The sequence below is a fragment of the Aspergillus sydowii genome, assembly GCF_001890705.1.
Source record: "Aspergillus sydowii CBS 593.65 unplaced genomic scaffold ASPSYscaffold_1, whole genome shotgun sequence".
NCBI classification, from domain to species: Eukaryota; Fungi; Ascomycota; class Eurotiomycetes; order Eurotiales; family Aspergillaceae; genus Aspergillus; species Aspergillus sydowii.
Window position 1 is genome coordinate 3,221,222 of NW_024467859.1, and position 16,066 is coordinate 3,237,287.

Consider the following 16,066-nt stretch of genomic DNA (forward strand, 5'->3'; position numbering starts at 1 on the left):
TAAAATTACTGAGATATCGGGCTGTCAGCCAAACTCCCGAAGATCATGTTGAGATCATCAGGGCCTGTTGAATCGAACCTCGCAAACATGAATCAAGAACGTTTTCCTGAAGCAAAACAATGCTCTGGAGCAAGATAACATTATGGATGAAGGTCGGAACATGGACCCCGGTTCCCCAAGTGAAGGGGAGTCATGTCTTTGCCTGGCAACTGCTGATGCACAAGTGGTTATTAATGCATAGCTCACGGTTAGTTAACATGAATCCCACGATTCCGGATAAGCTTCTCCGGTGGTTGCGTTGAAGCTGGACGAAGGGAAAACGAGAGGCGAAGATGAGGCGGAGAGCAGCAAAAGGAGCATCAGATACCCGACGCGTTCCTCTCCAATAGGTACAATATCACATGGACTGAGAGAAGTGGGGGCGGGCAGAGCAAGCACAGCTCTGCTTCCACTTAATAATATGCTCTGCCTTCCATTGCTTTCTCCCAGATTGTGAGAACATTGTCCAGAACCCTCTTGAGCATCTGAGGAACTGCCTGCATCATGGCCGAAATCCCCAAAGTCCAAACTGTTGCTCTCGTTCGTGAAATCGGTGGTCTTGTCGAGTTCCCCGAGGACTATCCTGTTCCTACTCCCGGAAATAACGAGGTGTTGGCTAAAATCCTCTACACGGGGGTGTGCCACAGTGGTAGGATCATTTACAGACCCTTCTAGCATGGGTAGAAGTCTAATCAATGTTGAAGACCTCTTTGTGAAGGAAGGCACAGCTTCCGGACTCGATGGGGTCCCTATTACGCAGTTGAGATTTCCACACATTGGCGGTCATGAAGGCGTAGGGCGTATTGTGGCTCTAGGACCAGGCTGTGGATCAGACTTGAAAGTCGGAAACCTTGTTGGGATCCGTTTTAACAGTCGAGTCTGCAGACGATGCGAGTTTTGTCTTTCTGGAACAGAGCAATATTGTGTGAAAGGCACGACCCATCTTCTTCACGAGGATGGGAGTTTCCAGCAATATATTGCTCTTGATGCAGATTACTTGACCATCCTCCCGGATGATGTCGATCCTAAGCTAATAGGCCCGGTACTGTGTGCCGGGATCACTGCGTATAAGGTGGGAAACCAAGCACGATATGCCAACGGTTATATGCTGATACCTTCACAGGCTGTACTAGGAACAAGCATTAGAGCCGGAAGCTGGCTTGTTGTCGTTGGCGCAGGTGGAGGCCTCGGGCATTTAGCAGGTAAATTTTTACTTCCTAAATGACTTTGAACGGTATTAGAAATGATATCCCTAATTCAGAACAATAATAAAACAGTCCAATACGCAAAAGTCCTCGGAGCCCAGGTAATCGGGGTGGATGCACCCAACAAACGCGGCCTCATTCTCGGCGTCGGTGCCACAGAGTTCGTCGACTTCGTCAATACAGACCCCGTTCAGCGCGTTCACGAAATTACTGGCTCAGGCGCACATGCTGTGGTCGTCACAGCCGGGAGTGCGAGCGCCTTCGTCCGTGCAGCCGACATGCTGCGTGTCGGGGGTACACTGAGTTGCGCGGGGGTCCCGCCTGGAACAACCAAACTCGAGACGCCGATCTGCAACATAATCATCAAGGGTCTGAAGATCTGTGGAAACACAGTGGGCTCGATGAAGGAATGTATGGAGGCGGTGGACTTGACTCGGCGGGGCCTGGTGAAGCCTGAGATCAAAATCCGGCCGTTCAGAGAGTTGCCGGCTGTGTACGAGGAGATGGAGAAGGGGGATATTGCGGGAAGGATTGTACTGGAGGTTCCTGAGTAGCCATACGGAGTAGTAAGATGAAGTATTGTTCCGAGTGCCTAGTACGTACCTATAACGGGCCAACGGCTGGACCTGCCTAAGGTCAAATGGACGACGTCACTCCGGATCTACTCCACCGAGTACCGAATCAAGTTCCTAGCATCAAAGCTCTACTTCAACGGCCACACAATCGCTCAATCCCTTAAACGACCCTCCTCTATCTCATAATTCCCATACGCGGGACCCCTAGGACACTCAGAACCCCAGGGCATACCAAAATAACCACCATAATGAACGACATCGCCCTCCAGCCGGCAAGCACTGATGTGAGCCGTCCCCCACCTACTGCTACGGACCTGTCAATTAACTAACAAACAACCTCCAAATATAGCCCAGCGAGCTCGCCGGCCTCGAATCCAGTCCCTCCATGCTCTTCACCTCCTTCACCTCAACAACAGCCTGGACACTCGGACTCGCGCTCCGCGACCGCATTCTATCTCTCCCATCCGCGCAGCGCAAACCAGCCCTGATCTCCATAACGCTGGCGGGCGGGCTCGAGCCTCATGTCGTCTTCCAGTGCGCAACAGAACCAGGCACCGTAGCGGACAATGACAACTGGGTGCGGCGGAAGCGGAACACCGTGCTGCGTTGGGGCGTGTCGAGCTGGCTGATGAGGCAGAAGATGATTGCTGGGCGGGGAGGTAATGCGGATGGCGTTGAGGAGGCGTTTGTAGGGAAATATTCGCTTGTGAGCTCGAGTGGTGGGAAGACGGCGGATGAGTATGCGATCCATGGCGGCGCGTTTCCAGTTAGGGTAAAGGGCGTGGATGGTGTTGTGGGTGTTATTGTTGTGAGTGGGTTGAAGCAGGAGGATGATCACCAGGTCATTGTTGAAGTTGTGAGAGGGTTTATTGGGACGGGAATTTAGGTTGAAAGTTAAAAGGCCATTTATTGTATACAGCTGCACTGGGAATGGATATAAATTTAATACGTAATGTATTTAGGTATCATGCTACCAGTCCTATCTTATATTAAGAGAATAGGCTGCTTTCTTGGTCTTGACTGAAGAGAAAAAAAAATTGAAAATCTTGAAAATGCAAACTCCAGAAAACCCTCTAAGTTATTTTACAATTCATCATGGCCATAGTCGTCATCGTCCTCCTCTGTGGGGGGAGCAGAGCCATACAGCTTGCTGGTAATCGGGTAGGCCACGTTGGACAACTGCTCCTTCTGCTCCTCGAAGTCCTCTGTGGTGGCCGAGGCACCGTTCTCATCGAGCCAATCATGAACTTCCTTGACGGCGTCCAAAATGGTCTGCTTGTCATCTTCATCAATCTGGCCACCGAGACCTTCCTCGTTGCTGACCTGGTTCTTAAGGCTGAAGGCATAGTTCTCCAGGCCGTTACGAGCCTCGATCTTAGTCTTGATAGCACGGTCCTCCTCGGCAAACTGCTCTGCCTCAGCGACCATGCGCTCAATATCCTCTGGGGTCAGACGGCCCTTGTCGTTCTTGATCGTGATAGTCTCCGCCTTTCCAGTGCCCTTGTCACTGGCGCTGACCTTCAGGATACCGTTGGCATCCAGGTCAAAGGCGACCTCAATCTGAGGAACACCACGTGGGGCCGGAGGAATATCGGTAAGCTCAAACTTGCCAAGAACGTTGTTGTGCTTGGTGAGAGAACGCTCTCCTTCGACTGTAAGGGACGTTAGTATGGTTTAATACTTAAGCAAGAGTAATCAAGTAACTTACAAACTTGGATGAGAACAGTAGGCTGATTGTCGGCCGCAGTAGAGAAAATCTGCGACTTGCGGGTGGGGATGACGGTGTTACGGGGGATGAGCTTGGTCATCACACCACCAGTGGTCTCGATACCCAAAGTAAGAGGGTTGACATCCATAAGAACAACACCGCCAGTGCCCTCCTCGTTGCTCAGGACACCACCCTGAACGGCAGCACCGAAAGCAACAGCCTCATCAGGGTTGATACCCTTGCTGGCCTGTTTGCCGAAGTATTCTTCCAGGATGGCCTGGACCTTGGGAATACGAGTGGAACCACCAACAAGAACAATGTCGTCGACCTCAGCTTTGGAAACCTTGGCATCCTTAAGCACCTGCTCGACAGGCTTCATGGTCTTCTTGAACAGATCCATGTTCAGCTCTTCAAACTTGGCGCGGGTGAGGGTCTCGGAGAAATCTTCGCCCTTGTGGAAGGCCTCAATCTCGATACGAGTCGACTTCTGGGAAGACAAAGTGCGCTTGGCCTTCTCAACCTCGCGCTTCAGCTTACCCATGGCCTTCAGATCCTTGGTAACATCGACGTTGTTCTTCTTGTTGTATTGCTTGACGAAGTAGTCCATGACACGGTGGTCAAAGTCCTCACCACCAAGGTGGGTGTCACCAGCGGTAGCCAAAACTTCAAAGACTCCGCTATCAATCGACAAGAGGGAAACATCAAAGGTACCACCACCGAGATCGTAGACGATAACCTGGCGCTCTCCCTCCTTCTCACCCTTGTCTAGTCCATAAGCGATAGCGGCGGCGGTAGGTTCGTTTACAACACGGAGAATGTTGAGGCCAGCGATAGTACCGGCATCTTTAGTAGCCTGTCTCTGGGCGTCGTTGAAGTAGGCGGGGACAGTGACGACGGCGTGGGTGACCTTCTCGCCCAGGTATCCCTCGGCGACCTCCTTCATCTTGCCGAGAACCATAGCGGACACCTCCTCGGGGCTCAGGGTCTTAGGGGACTGGTTGACATCCACCCTGACATTGGGCTTACCATCATTGTTGACGACCTTGAAGGGGAAGTTCTTGATATCGCGCTGGACATCGGACTCGTCATACTTGCGACCAATCAATCGCCTATGGACTGTTAGAGAAACCATTTCGATAGAGACTTGAGCAACTCACTTGATGTCAAAGATAGTCCGCTTCGGGTTAGCGGCGTATTGGTTCTTTGCTGCATCACCGACAAGACGTTCATCATCGGTAAAAGCGACGTAGGAGGGAGTGATACGGTTTCCTTGGTCGTTGACCATGATTTCGACTCTTCCCTCTCTCATCACACCAACGCAACTGTAATCAGTTAGCTTTTTTCGCCTTCAATTATGTAATCCCATCCAGGTGTATACATACGAGTAAGTTGTTCCCAAATCAATACCGATGACTTTTCCATAGTTTTCCTGAACCTCATCTTCCTGGGCATGGGCGGTTCCGAAAAACGCCAGAGGCGCAATGAAGACGAGAAGGAGGTAGAAGACGGTGGTCCAAGCAGCGAACGGCTTTGCCGCGCTGCGGCCGGATTGACGCGACATGGCGAATGTGTATGTAGCTTTGTACAAGTAGGGTATCGAGGGGATAAAGACTCCTACAGAAGTCGCGCGAAAAAAAGATAAATCGGGACCCAAGCTCTGAAAGAAAAGAGAAGCACAGAGGAAGGGGAAAGAAGTTGTTGTTAAAAGCAAACCCAACCACAGTGACACAGGGAGGGGAGCGAGTGTCGAACAGAGAGAAGGGGAAAGGTGGATGGAAGAAAGAAGAGAGGTGGAAGAAGCTCCGGCAACCTTCTTGTATGGAGAGCGAGCGGCGAGGAAAGGACAGCGGCCATCTGGCCTTTTCGCATACAAGTTTACTTCTCACACGCTGATTGGCTAGGGGCGCCACCCAGGGTCGTGAATGACTCAGCCCGCCCCCGACCGCTCCCATTCTGCTGAGCCCACTCCGGGCGGTCAAGAAGTCGATCGAAGTTCACAGAAAATCAACGCCCAATAGGGGTTAGCGCAATGAATGAGTTCCTGCAGGGGTTGTCCATATGGAGTTTAGCGTGGTTGATTATGTGGTGTCTGCGGCTTGTTTGTCTTTGTTCAGGACATTTGGCACAACTACAGCTTTTGGGACAGTCTCGTCTTGTTTCCTATTATAATCCACACTTCACAGCCATTTACCAAGAATATGTATGGAAAGGCCAGATTGCAGTATACAAAATCCTCTCGATGAGGTTTGAGTCATTAAAGAATGATTCATAAGTGTAGATCTAGAATTTATATGTCTATGTACTCGTGTACTTGATATTCACTCCAGCAATCCAGCAGCCACGGTGTCACCTCCAGCTCTCAGAACCACTCTTGTCGGAGCTTCCAAAGGCACCGCCTGGTCCAGCTCTACAACAACCCGCGCCACAGACCCAGGCGAGACAATCTTTGGCTTCTTCTTGAGAACATTTCCGGAACCTTTGTCCAATGTTGCAACCAGCCGGCTGATCCGCCCAGGAACGTGCAAGCGCCCACGATGAATGTCAACCATACTCGGCAGTAAATGGTCAAAGGCAAGTACCTTGCAAGTAAACGAAGTGACATTGGGAACCGGGGTGGATGCGTGGCAGACGACATCGCCAGAGCGAAGATGAACGGGGTCGATATTCGCAAGGTTCAAAACAACGTTCTGGCCAGCGACGGCCCAGTCACGAGGTTCTCCGTCGACTTCTAAACTTCGAATTGCCGCTGGTTCTCCGCTTGGCATGGTGACAATTTGGTCACCTACTTGTAGGCTCCCAGCGTCGATTCGACCGGATATCGATAGAGGGTTTTGTATGCTACCGCGGAACACGTCGCCAATAGTCATTCGTAGCGGCTTGTCGAGCGCGTGGGAGTACGGTTCTGTAGCCTCGAGCTCTTCCACCACGGTATTACCACTGTACCAAGATACATTTTTATCCTCGCTTCGCCGAGTAATGTTATCCCCACTGGCACCTGAGCATGGCACGAACGAAATATTCTTGGCTTGGAACCCGGCGGTGGTCAAGAATGCCGAGACCTGCTGCTCGATCTCCTCAAAGCGATCCTTGTCCCATTGAACAGTATCCATTTTGTTCACAGCGACAATGATCCTCTGCACACCCATACTTCTCACGAGTAGAGCATGCTCCTTGGTTTGGCCTTTCAATCCTGACTCATAGTTTCCGATACTGGAATCGATAACTAGTACAGCAAAATCGGCCTGGCTCGCACCTGCAATCATGTTGGGAACAAAGTCTCTATGGCCAGGGGAATCGACGATCGTGAAAATAGTCTTATCCGTCTCAAACTTGCTTGTCGCAATGTCAATAGTCACACCTCGCGCTCTCTCCTCGGTACCCTGATCTAAGACCCACGCAAGAGCAAAAGACCCTTTGCCTAGCTTCTCAGCCTCTCTCCGGTATTTGTCCAGTGTGCGCTGGTCAACAGCTTTCAAATCCGCAAGTAGGCGCCCCATGAGCGTACTTTTTCCGGCATCCACATGCCCTAGAGCTTGTTAATGTCAAGATTAACGAGTCGTGTGGGAAAGATACTAACCGATAACCACGAAATTCATGGCATTTTTCCATTTAGACTTCCTGTACTCGGAGAGCACATCCAGATTCTTGCTCTTCACGTTTATTTTTTCAGTGACGGTGAGGTTATTCATGTCACCTGCCAGACCTGCTGAGCCTTTCTTGTCACCTTGTGGCTTTGCAGCGGGTTGTTTCGACTTAAAGCCTGCATGTCCATTAGGGGATATCTCATATCTTTCGCCGAATAGCCAAACCTTTAGCTGAGCTCTGGGCGTTCAAAACTACATCGTCTGGGCTGGGTCCTGCGAAATCAAACGGTTCAGCGAGATCTTGTCCATAGATTTTGATCAAATCCAGAGTATTCGTGTATAGGTGGCTGGGCTCGGTCATCTTCGGGCGTGTGTCGTCTCCAACAATGGTGACTGCAAATGTCGAAGGCGGTGCGCGGACGTTGGAAGTAGACGGCTCCTTGTCTTCCCCCTTAATCTGAACGTCCTCTACAGGGCCCTCCAGTCCAGTTGTAGCTGGAATATCCGGTGTCTTTGGCTCAGGTGTCGACTTTTTTGGGGATATAGACTGCCCGGAGCGAGATCCTTTGCCCAAACTTTGCAGCGATGGGGAACTCTCCGAGGATTTGGTCTTTTTGTCATTACGAGCGAGTCTCTCTCGGAGCGACAACGGAGCTACCTCGCCAGCCGATGGCTGCGCAGTGTCACCTTCCCCACCAGTAGACGGTGTTGGCGACTTGTCGCCCTCTTTCTTCTTCCGTGCAGCGGCTAAAGCTGCTAGTTTAGACATCTTTCCTCCACCATTCTCTGGCGCTCCACCGAGGAGGCCAAGTCGAGGGTAAAGCGGTTCAACGACAATATCCGCCTTCCGGTGCGCAGGTACATTAAGCCAGGGAGAGTCACGAAAGAATTCCGCGGCCGAGAAATGAGCACGATGCGACGAGGTCGTACTAGTAAGAGGTAAAGGATACGCTGGCACTAAAAGCAGCCTGTTAGAACATATTCAAGCTTCAAACAAAGTCAGTTTAGGCGCTCGAAAAATCACAGGATGATGCCTTCCATACCTACTAGCATTTCCTTGACCTAACATCCCACTGCAGTACCTTCGCCGAAACAAAAGTCGACGCAAGATTGGTGACCCAAGCCCAACCACACATACAGAAAGACAGAACATATATTTCGCTTACCTGTGCTTCCCTTTTCCTTCGCCGGCACAGCCTTACTCTTCTGTGCCTCTTTCGTCTTCTTGCCTACAAGCAAGGCATTAGCATCCACAGTGACTCATCCTCGTATATGCAGCCCGTAACCTACCCTTGAGATAATTCACCGATTTTTCGACATCATTATAATAATGCCACAGCGCTTCCTGGACCTCATCGCGGGTTGCGCTCACAGAAGGGTCGCCGCCAGCCAATTGACTCTGTACCTCGCGAGTACATTGTTCGAGATACTCGCGCTCTTCGGGGTCCTCGGAGTCGTATCCGTCTTCGTAATCGAGGTCGTCGTCGTCGTAGCTCACGGCCTTGACGCGGTGTCGTGACATGGTGGTGCTTGTCTCACGGAGCGGCGGGGTAGGAGGGAGGTGTTCTCGTCGCCTTGGACACTCGGCAGCGTTCGGCGGGTAAAGAAAACAAGCTGGAAAAGAACGCCAGTTCAAAATACGAATTTCAATTAATATAATACCCAGGAAAGCGTCGGGGGGCTTCTTGGTCAGGTTCTTGTTCCTGGAGAGATTTGTTGCGGTGGTGACTCGGGAGCTGAATCCAGTCACCACGTCATTCCCCACTCGTTTCGTTCAGTTTACAATATTTGGAACTGGACACCGTCCGGACAAAAAGTCCACAAGTCAAGATAAATCCCTTTTGGGGTATCTTGTATTCGCATCTAGTATGCTATATTGTTCCATATCACGGTAAACTCAAGCGCATGCAAATATAAACAATACTTTAGCAGGGACTGTATTAGCCCTACCCATCTACGAAACATATACAGTCATTAGTTAAGTCCTCACTCGCTAGTATCTACATCAGGAGAGCCACCAGTACCGGCAGCAGCTCTCCGACCCTTCCCAGCCTCAACAGAAAGGACCGGTATGATGGTCAAAACCGACACGGCCACAACAACAGCTGCCTGCGTCCCAAAGACAGCAGCAACGCCGTTCCTGGCAATCCACGAGGGCTGGAAGTAGCCAACCGAGAATCCGCTCGCTGTACGCCATCCGTTGATGACCGCCGACACGACGGTCGATTGTTCGGGGTATTTATCCAGTGCATAGGCGGTTATTGACCTATGTATTCAGTCAAAATGCGTTCAATAACAGAGTTAAACTGAAGGAGTGGTAGTGGTGGAGACTCACACAGTACTAGCAATCATTCCCGCAACAACCATCAACCAGCCAAATGCAAGCCCGATCCAGTGTTCTTGGTAGTTTAGAGTTAGACCATATGTTAAGAGGCCGCAGGCCATAGTGCCAATTGCAGGCCAAACGCCGTGTAGCCGGTGCTCTGGACGCCAATTGTGCTGACGCGTACGGTAAATCCAATCGTTGAACCAGTAACTAAAGGCGTATCCTATTCACAATCAAAGGTTTAATAGTTGCGCGAGGGGGAGAGGGGTTGCATGTGCGTACCGACTAGACCGCCGATTATGGGCGCCCAGCGCAAAGAGGCCGATTTGACGGTATCGAATAAGTAAGGGGGTTGTGCGACGAATGTTGAGACGGTCACGGTAATCCCTGCTCCTGTTAGAGAGGAAGGTGCGTTTTGAAGGTGCCTCAAATTCAAAGACTGTACCGATGGGCCAGCAGAAGTTGACCATGGTGGAGATACCAGTCAACAACATGGGAATCTTGAAGGTGTATATAACAAGTGTTTTGGCCCAGTGGCCGATTGTTGGCAGCACTGGGAGGTTATGCGACTTGATGCCGAAGATGGCGGCCAAACGGCTATTGCGCTGACAGTCTCGCCCCCTAACGAAGTATGTTTCGTATCCGAACACAAAGATCAAGATAGTAGACAGTCCGTAAAATAGAGTTAGGATGCCGAACGAGACCGTCCAGTTGCTTCCAGCTCCAATGTATCCAGCAATGCAGGGTCCAAGGAAAGGGCCGATTAGGAAAGTCGTTCCCCTAGTAGTGTTATTCGATTGGGGGTTTCATTTTATAGTTAGAAGAGCGTATGCCTACCATATGTTGATCATTTGCGGCCAATCTAGAGACGTCAGTGGTTGTCTAAAATACCCGAAGAATTAGGAAGCTCACCTTTAGGATAATACATATCGTGAATAATTGGAAGACCAACAACTTGAGGAACAGTCCCTAAGAGTCCTTGAAGGGATCGAAACACCGTGAATGTATCGTAACTGTTGGAAAGAGTGGCGCCGAGAACCGTGAATGTGGTGATAAGCTGCGGCCACAGCCAAATCGGAAGGCTTCATAAGGTTAGCAATGCACATTGGCAAAGAACAAGTACGCATACCGTCCGAACGCCTCTATCAGAGGAATCGCTATCAAGCCACCAATCCCCTGCAACAGCATCCCGTAGTTCATGCTGGTAGCGGACTTGTTGACGCTGATGCGCCATTCCATCGCCTGATCGACAATTAGGGTTGACCCCCAGGTCATTCCTCTGTATTCGTTAACGAAGTGGTCAATATATGGAATAGAGCAAAAGGCACACCCATCGGCAAGAATAGAGCTTGACATGAGTGCAAAGAACAGCAGTCGCTTTTTCCATGGGCTCCAGCTGCGAGGACTCCTATGTTCCTCATCCTCGCCCATGCTATTTGGTGGAAGTATGCAAGTGTCTTGCATTTCGAGACCCTTTTCCAACATTGATCCACCCATTTAGTGTCATCCGTACTATAAATCTCCAGAGGTTGTCGGAGATAATGATTTGGAAGAGATGTAAAAAGAAAAAGGTAAAGATAGCGCATATAATGCAGACGACGGACAAGCTTAAGTTGACTTTTAAGCCACAGCTGCCAGACTCGGACTGAGACTCGCACTGAGTCCTGATCCCACGCGAAGAACGTGGCGAGATGCAGGCCTTCCGCGCAGCATGGCTCGCGGGTTCAGCTCCGACAGGGGGTTAAAACTATTCGTTATCAGCCGATGCATGGTGCGCCCCGTAATTTACTAACCTGAACTAACTTTATCGACTAGCAGGAAATCAAGGGATGGATGTGGCCGAGCACTAGCAGGGAATACTTATTTGAGCGGTGCTTTCCGGCGTCGAAACTCATTATCTGCCCCCTGCACTGGTTCGAATTTCGCCCGAATTGGCCTTCTATTCAAAATGTCCGCAGTCACGCCAGCTACCGGGGCTCTCCTAGCCAAAACTCTTACTTCGGTGAGTCCCACCTGCTCGCTGGGTGCGAATGCTCTCTAAGTGTCTACAGCCAGCCGCCCTGGGATTCGTGCCCGTTGCTGCCCAGTTTCATATATTCAGAATCCTGGCCAACTTCAATAAACCCGCTACGGGGGAGGATGTCCTCGCTGCGTACAAGAGTACATTTGACAGTGCAGATGCCACAGCTCCAGTTCCTTGTAGGTGATGCTCTACCCTTCTGGATGAGACTCTTGAAATCACTGACCGTATGCAAACGAATCTGAGCAGCCGTGGTTCTAGTTCGTAGGTCCCCAAAAGATATTTTTCTTTTGTGGTCGCTGACTTGAATGTAGAGGACACTCTCTTCGCAATGAGTGGTCTAGGCCTTGTCGATCTCGTTGGAGAGGATCTATATGGAGCCAATGCTCTCACCCACCATCTAGCAGAGTCTCCATCTGCTGTCCATGGGGCGATTCATTTGTGAGGACAGATCTCGGAATTAGACTCAAAAATCGGAAATAGCTGACTCTAATAGCACGACCGAGGCACTCCTAGCAGGGGCGTTTCTCATGCCGAAGCTCAAGGCAGAGAACTTTGCCTACCCGTTCAAGGAATGCGAAACCCCGGTGCAATATGCGTATCAGATGATGGGCAAGGAAAAATATACAAAACAACATACCTACTCCATCATGGCAGCAGAGGGCCGCATGGATAGTTTCAACACGTTTATGGTCGGTAAGTTTTTCAAGCCCCGAAAAACACCCGACCGACTGCAGGCACTGGGGTACGACCTCGCGGCAGTGGTCGAAGAGGCCGGGCCCTCCACGTCAACAATGATGGTGGATATCGGTGGCGGGCGCGGCGAGATGCTGCTGGAAATAAAGGAGGCATTCCCGCAGTTCCACGCGGCAGATCTCGTGGTAGAGGAGTTTAACAACGATCTCGGTGGCGATATCCCAGGGATCACGCTGGTCACTTGGAATTACAAAGAGGGGAACAGCCCGCAGCCCCTGCAAGGAGCGCTGGTCTATCACCTGGCGCACATCCTGCACAACTTGCCGGATCTGGACGCAATAGAGTTGATGCAGAAGATCTCAGCAGCAATGGCGCCATACTCGCGCCTGCTCGTGCACGAGTTCTCCAAAAACGTGAATTACGCGAAGATGCATGCCAGCATGTCGGTGTTGTTTGGGGGACGCGAGCGAACAGGGACGGAATGGCGTCGGATGGCGGCACTGGCGGGGCTCGAAGTGACATTCGAGGCGTATCCAGAGCTGGGAGAAGGGCTCTTGGAGTTTCGGAAGAAGTAACTAAAATATAAGCTAGTGGATTGATTTGTTTCATTGACCTGAGATTTATCCGCTCTGGTGGAGATGGCGGGATCGACCTGGAGGAAGAAGGAATCAAGATTCAAGAGTTCAAGAGTCGAGTCGAAAATCGAAACTTGTCCGTCTCAACTCTCGGTCCACTCCCTTCAACTCACCATCCACTGTCCAGAATGCCATGACTCCGAGGTTCATCTCGTACTTTCTGTCTTAGGTTATTGCTTTTTTTTGTTTTCATCCTTATCGTCCCACCTGGATCAGGATGATCATCTCCCGTCTGTCTCCACTGACGCCAAATCGCCATCCGGACCCATTCTCACAGCCCTGTCCACGATCTGTAATTAAGCCATTCACCAATGGCTCGTCTAGGCGAACTGCTTTATCGAGCAAGATCAGGCGCTTATTTTCTTTGCTCTCCCCGAGTGCATGATGCGGACTGCCGATCTCTCTATCTTCGCTCTCACAAGATCATGTTTAGCCATCGGGTTAGGCTGACCAAAATAAACGTCAGACCAGACTCGATATTAGCCTCGACATACAAATTCACGTCTGTCCCTGGCTGAGACACTCCATTTCGGACAGTCCCAGACAGCAATTGGAACCATGAAGGGCTGTCTGGAATCTGGATTGGGTTAACCCTCGTTGAGTTTCTCGTCATGCAAGGGAATGGAGGACCGCCTGTTCGACGTGTTTGAGCATTCCAACGTAATCAAAATGCATTCACAGTGAACTCTAGAGGCCACTGTCAACAATTGCTGCTGCTGTCCCTTGCATAGTGGGCCATTTCTTCTGCAGTAATTAAAGCCCTCAACTCGTGCTTATAGCGGGCATTCCTCCACGTTCCTCCACGCTTCGGCTGGCATTCGAATGTCAGACAGCTGTCAGCTTGTCTGTCACGGCTTTGAATTATGTCCTCTCAAGAAGAAGAGGATCCAAGCTATGGTAAACAGTCTACTATCTTTGTCCTTACACTCGCAGCTAACAAGTAAATCCTACTCTCCATAGGGGAGCCATTTGTCTACGCATGCTGGGTAAGCGAATCGACGGTCAGCCATTACTCTCAACTACTCCTAATCATATTGGTTATGTATAGGCACTCACAGGCCTCGTCTCAGTTGCCTTGATCTTCAGATATGCCGTCAAAGCATGGGCCAGTCGAGTTCTTCCCACTGTCAGCTCCCCGACGAGAATATGGGGTGCCGAAGACTTATTATTTATGATCGGCTATGGCTTTGATATAGCCCATATAGTCCTCATTCAAATAAGGTACATTTTGTTTTATCATAGACTCAATTATTCTTTATTTTAACCTGAATAGTCTTGACTATGGCTTGGGTCGGCACATTTGGTTCCTGACCGACGAGCAACGGATCGGGGCCATGAAATATGATTTCCTTTCTCAGCCTTTAGGTAAATACTTCCTTGCTCGTCCCAACGCAGTATCTCAAGATTCAGAATTATGATATACTTATTCGCCGTCTCAGCTGTTACCGCGTCGATGTTTTCGCGCTGCGGGATGACCTGGTTTCTCTATACTTGTTTCAGCAGTCTCGACAGACAGATCCGGATGGCAATCATCGTTGGAATGACCACCCAGATAGTCGCGAACTCGGTGACCGTCTTACAGATTGTGCTTCAATGCGGGCCAAATCCGTACTACGTGGTATATTCCCAGCCCTCTACCAGTAGACCGCATCCATCTCTGACTCGCTAGACAAACCGAGGAGCATACTTCCACTACATGTGGGACGGCGTCCCAGCCGATGGTTCAGTCGTCTGTCAGTCGCCAAATGTCCAAACGACAATCGGATTTGTGCAAGGAGGTAAGTAACCTAACTACTGCGTCTTATTAGCACGAATGCAACCTAGGCCATACTTCAAACAGACACACTAATCATCGCAACAATCGAACCAAACCAGGCTTCAACACCACCGTCGATTTCTTCCTAACCATCCTCTCCGCCATGCAACTATGGCAGTTCAGCATCCGCACCGTCGACCACACCCCGGAAGGCTCGAACTCATTCCTTTCCCGGTTTAAGCGCATGCCCCGGCAGGCGAAGAAACGGCGAATATGGCAGACTGTTGTCCTTAGTGGGCCATTGGCCTTGTCGGGGTGTGCTTCTATTGTGAAGACTTATGTATGTGTCACTCAAATCGACCTCAAAGGAGTGTACATGCGCAGGACTTGGAACGGAACTGATAGACACTCTACCCAGTTACTCAAATCTCTCGGAGAACGGAATGATTTTACACGTAAGTTTCTCATTCATCCACCCATCCTCTATACTTCACCACTAACATAATACTACTTATCTAGACAACATAATGAGCTTCGTCTTATGGGTAAAGTAAGTGTACCCCTCTAGTACCCAAACCACCACCCGTACATGCCTATAACCAACCACGTCTCTCATCGTTCCATCAGAATCGAAAACTACTGCATCCTGCTCGCAACCTGTGGCCCCATCATCCGCCTGTTCGTGCGCGTGATCTTTAACAACAACAGCAGCAGCAGCAGCAGCAGCAAGAAAAAGAACCTTTCTACAGGAAAATACGGCTACCTGTCCAACAGCCGCGGGCGTCAATCCCCATTCGATGGCCGTGGTGACAGTAGCGGCGGCGGAAGCGACAGAGACCCTTGCAGCCAAAGGAATTCCAATCATTCCCAAACCCAGACACATGGGCCTATTCTTATGTCTGCCTTCGGGGATAAGACTATAGCAGAAAATGCACTCGATTGTAATCATGTCCACGGTGACGGTAGACCTAGTACGGGACTGGCGCGGCGGGGCACAACAGCCAGTATGACGACTACGATTGGGGCTGCGAGGCCTAGGGCTAGTATGTCTAATTCGAAGATGAGGAGGTGTGATGATGATAAAGAGAGCGAGGAAGGAGGTGGGAATGGAGTTACGGTGAAGACGGATATTACGGTGCAGATTGATGAGGATGGAGCTTCAACAACAGGGTTGGTGCCTCCTAGGTATGATAAATAGACTATTTAATGATTTGTATGTGACTATATTGTTTTGTCTACTATACTTCCCAATGCATATAGACTGCTCTAAGCTATCTGTGCCCTGGAGAGCACTGAATATGGCGGCGCCATAGAATTCAAAAACTCCCGGTTGTACGCTACGAAGACTACAGATCCCTCACCCAATCGAATCTACTGAAACAAATAAAATACGAAGTTCAATTATGCATGTTTAATGATACCCCAATTTACTCTATCAGCAAAACTGCCACGTCCTGCCATACAACCAAACCAGACAGGCCAATTCATTCGAAAAGCTTAGATCATATCAGGAAAGCATCCG

At 50.2% G+C, this 16,066-nt stretch overlaps 8 protein-coding genes across 8 annotated transcripts; 5 read left to right on the forward strand and 3 right to left on the reverse strand.

The window, feature by feature from the left end:
* Window positions 1-543: 543 nt before the first annotated feature.
* Window positions 544-1,798, forward strand: ASPSYDRAFT_141539 (zinc-dependent alcohol dehydrogenase; the record flags this gene model as incomplete). The annotated part of the gene is made up of 4 exons (XM_040841156.1): window positions 544-688; window positions 744-1,111; window positions 1,163-1,241; window positions 1,317-1,798. The coding sequence occupies 4 exons, from the start codon at window positions 544-546 to the stop codon at window positions 1,796-1,798; spliced, it is 1,074 nt and encodes a 357-aa protein (XP_040708285.1).
* Window positions 1,799-2,067: 269 nt separating this feature from the next.
* ASPSYDRAFT_26483 (DUF967 domain protein) lies at window positions 2,068-2,705 on the forward strand (the record flags this gene model as incomplete). The annotated part of the gene is made up of 2 exons (XM_040844284.1): window positions 2,068-2,103; window positions 2,169-2,705. The coding sequence occupies 2 exons, from the start codon at window positions 2,068-2,070 to the stop codon at window positions 2,703-2,705; spliced, it is 573 nt and encodes a 190-aa protein (XP_040708286.1).
* Window positions 2,706-2,847: 142 nt separating this feature from the next.
* Window positions 2,848-5,164, reverse strand: bipA (Hsp70 family ATPase KAR2). Its single transcript, XM_040845849.1, has 4 exons — window positions 4,910-5,164; window positions 4,685-4,849; window positions 3,528-4,636; window positions 2,848-3,471 (listed from the first exon to the last, which is right to left on the reverse strand). Exons 1-4 carry the CDS (start codon window positions 5,086-5,088, stop codon window positions 2,903-2,905), a joined length of 2,022 nt encoding a protein of 673 aa, XP_040708287.1. The 5' UTR covers window positions 5,089-5,164; the 3' UTR covers window positions 2,848-2,902.
* Window positions 5,165-5,845: 681 nt separating this feature from the next.
* Window positions 5,846-8,633, reverse strand: ASPSYDRAFT_139458 (putative translation elongation factor EF-1 subunit; the record flags this gene model as incomplete). The annotated part of the gene is made up of 5 exons (XM_040840951.1): window positions 5,846-7,053; window positions 7,105-7,287; window positions 7,337-8,068; window positions 8,263-8,340; window positions 8,402-8,633. The coding sequence occupies 5 exons, from the start codon at window positions 8,631-8,633 to the stop codon at window positions 5,846-5,848; spliced, it is 2,433 nt and encodes an 810-aa protein (XP_040708288.1).
* A 464-nt stretch (window positions 8,634-9,097) lies between these two features.
* ASPSYDRAFT_84491 (putative MFS transporter) lies at window positions 9,098-10,868 on the reverse strand (the record flags this gene model as incomplete). Its single annotated transcript, XM_040851359.1, has 8 exons — window positions 9,098-9,377; window positions 9,447-9,660; window positions 9,720-9,824; window positions 9,883-10,217; window positions 10,275-10,299; window positions 10,350-10,519; window positions 10,567-10,716; window positions 10,768-10,868. 8 exons carry the CDS (start codon window positions 10,866-10,868, stop codon window positions 9,098-9,100), a joined length of 1,380 nt encoding a protein of 459 aa, XP_040708289.1.
* Window positions 10,869-11,232: 364 nt separating this feature from the next.
* Window positions 11,233-11,876, forward strand: ASPSYDRAFT_327667 (uncharacterized protein). The gene is made up of 3 exons (XM_040845015.1): window positions 11,233-11,439; window positions 11,493-11,636; window positions 11,707-11,876. The coding sequence occupies exons 1-3, from the start codon at window positions 11,271-11,273 to the stop codon at window positions 11,763-11,765; spliced, it is 372 nt and encodes a 123-aa protein (XP_040708290.1). The 5' UTR covers window positions 11,233-11,270; the 3' UTR covers window positions 11,766-11,876.
* Window positions 11,585-12,979, forward strand: ASPSYDRAFT_39219 (uncharacterized protein). The gene is made up of 2 exons (XM_040845850.1): window positions 11,585-11,898; window positions 11,954-12,979. The coding sequence occupies exons 1-2, from the start codon at window positions 11,789-11,791 to the stop codon at window positions 12,726-12,728; spliced, it is 885 nt and encodes a 294-aa protein (XP_040708291.1). The 5' UTR covers window positions 11,585-11,788; the 3' UTR covers window positions 12,729-12,979.
* Window positions 12,980-13,651: 672 nt separating this feature from the next.
* On the forward strand, window positions 13,652-15,742 carry ASPSYDRAFT_84493 (uncharacterized protein; the record flags this gene model as incomplete). The annotated part of the gene is made up of 9 exons (XM_040851360.1): window positions 13,652-13,685; window positions 13,749-13,774; window positions 13,837-14,009; window positions 14,062-14,153; window positions 14,228-14,406; window positions 14,458-14,566; window positions 14,664-14,999; window positions 15,064-15,094; window positions 15,172-15,742. 9 exons carry the CDS (start codon window positions 13,652-13,654, stop codon window positions 15,740-15,742), a joined length of 1,551 nt encoding a protein of 516 aa, XP_040708292.1.
* Between the last annotated feature and the right edge of the window lie 324 nt (window positions 15,743-16,066).

Excerpts from the sequence above, each read along its gene's own strand:
- bipA (XM_040845849.1), bottom strand. The coding sequence starts at position 5,088 with ATGTCGCGTCAATCCGGCCGCAGCGCGGCAAAGCCGTTCGCTGCTTGG. Across the intron at positions 4,637-4,684 it reads CGGACTATCTTTGACATCAA|GCGATTGATTGGTCGCAAGT; the intron begins GTGAGTTGCTCA and ends AACAGTCCATAG. Across the intron at positions 3,472-3,527 it reads TACTGTTCTCATCCAAGTTT|TCGAAGGAGAGCGTTCTCTC; the intron begins GTAAGTTACTTG and ends CGTCCCTTACAG.
- ASPSYDRAFT_39219 (XM_040845850.1), top strand. The coding sequence starts at position 11,789 with ATGAGTGGTCTAGGCCTTGTCGATCTCGTTGGAGAGGATCTATATGGA. Across the intron at positions 11,899-11,953 it reads GTCCATGGGGCGATTCATTT|CACGACCGAGGCACTCCTAG; the intron begins GTGAGGACAGAT and ends TGACTCTAATAG.
- ASPSYDRAFT_327667 (XM_040845015.1), top strand. The coding sequence starts at position 11,271 with ATGTGGCCGAGCACTAGCAGGGAATACTTATTTGAGCGGTGCTTTCCG. Across the intron at positions 11,440-11,492 it reads TAGCCAAAACTCTTACTTCG|CCGCCCTGGGATTCGTGCCC; the intron begins GTGAGTCCCACC and ends GTCTACAGCCAG. Across the intron at positions 11,637-11,706 it reads TGCCACAGCTCCAGTTCCTT|CCGTGGTTCTAGTTCGTAGG; the intron begins GTAGGTGATGCT and ends GAATCTGAGCAG.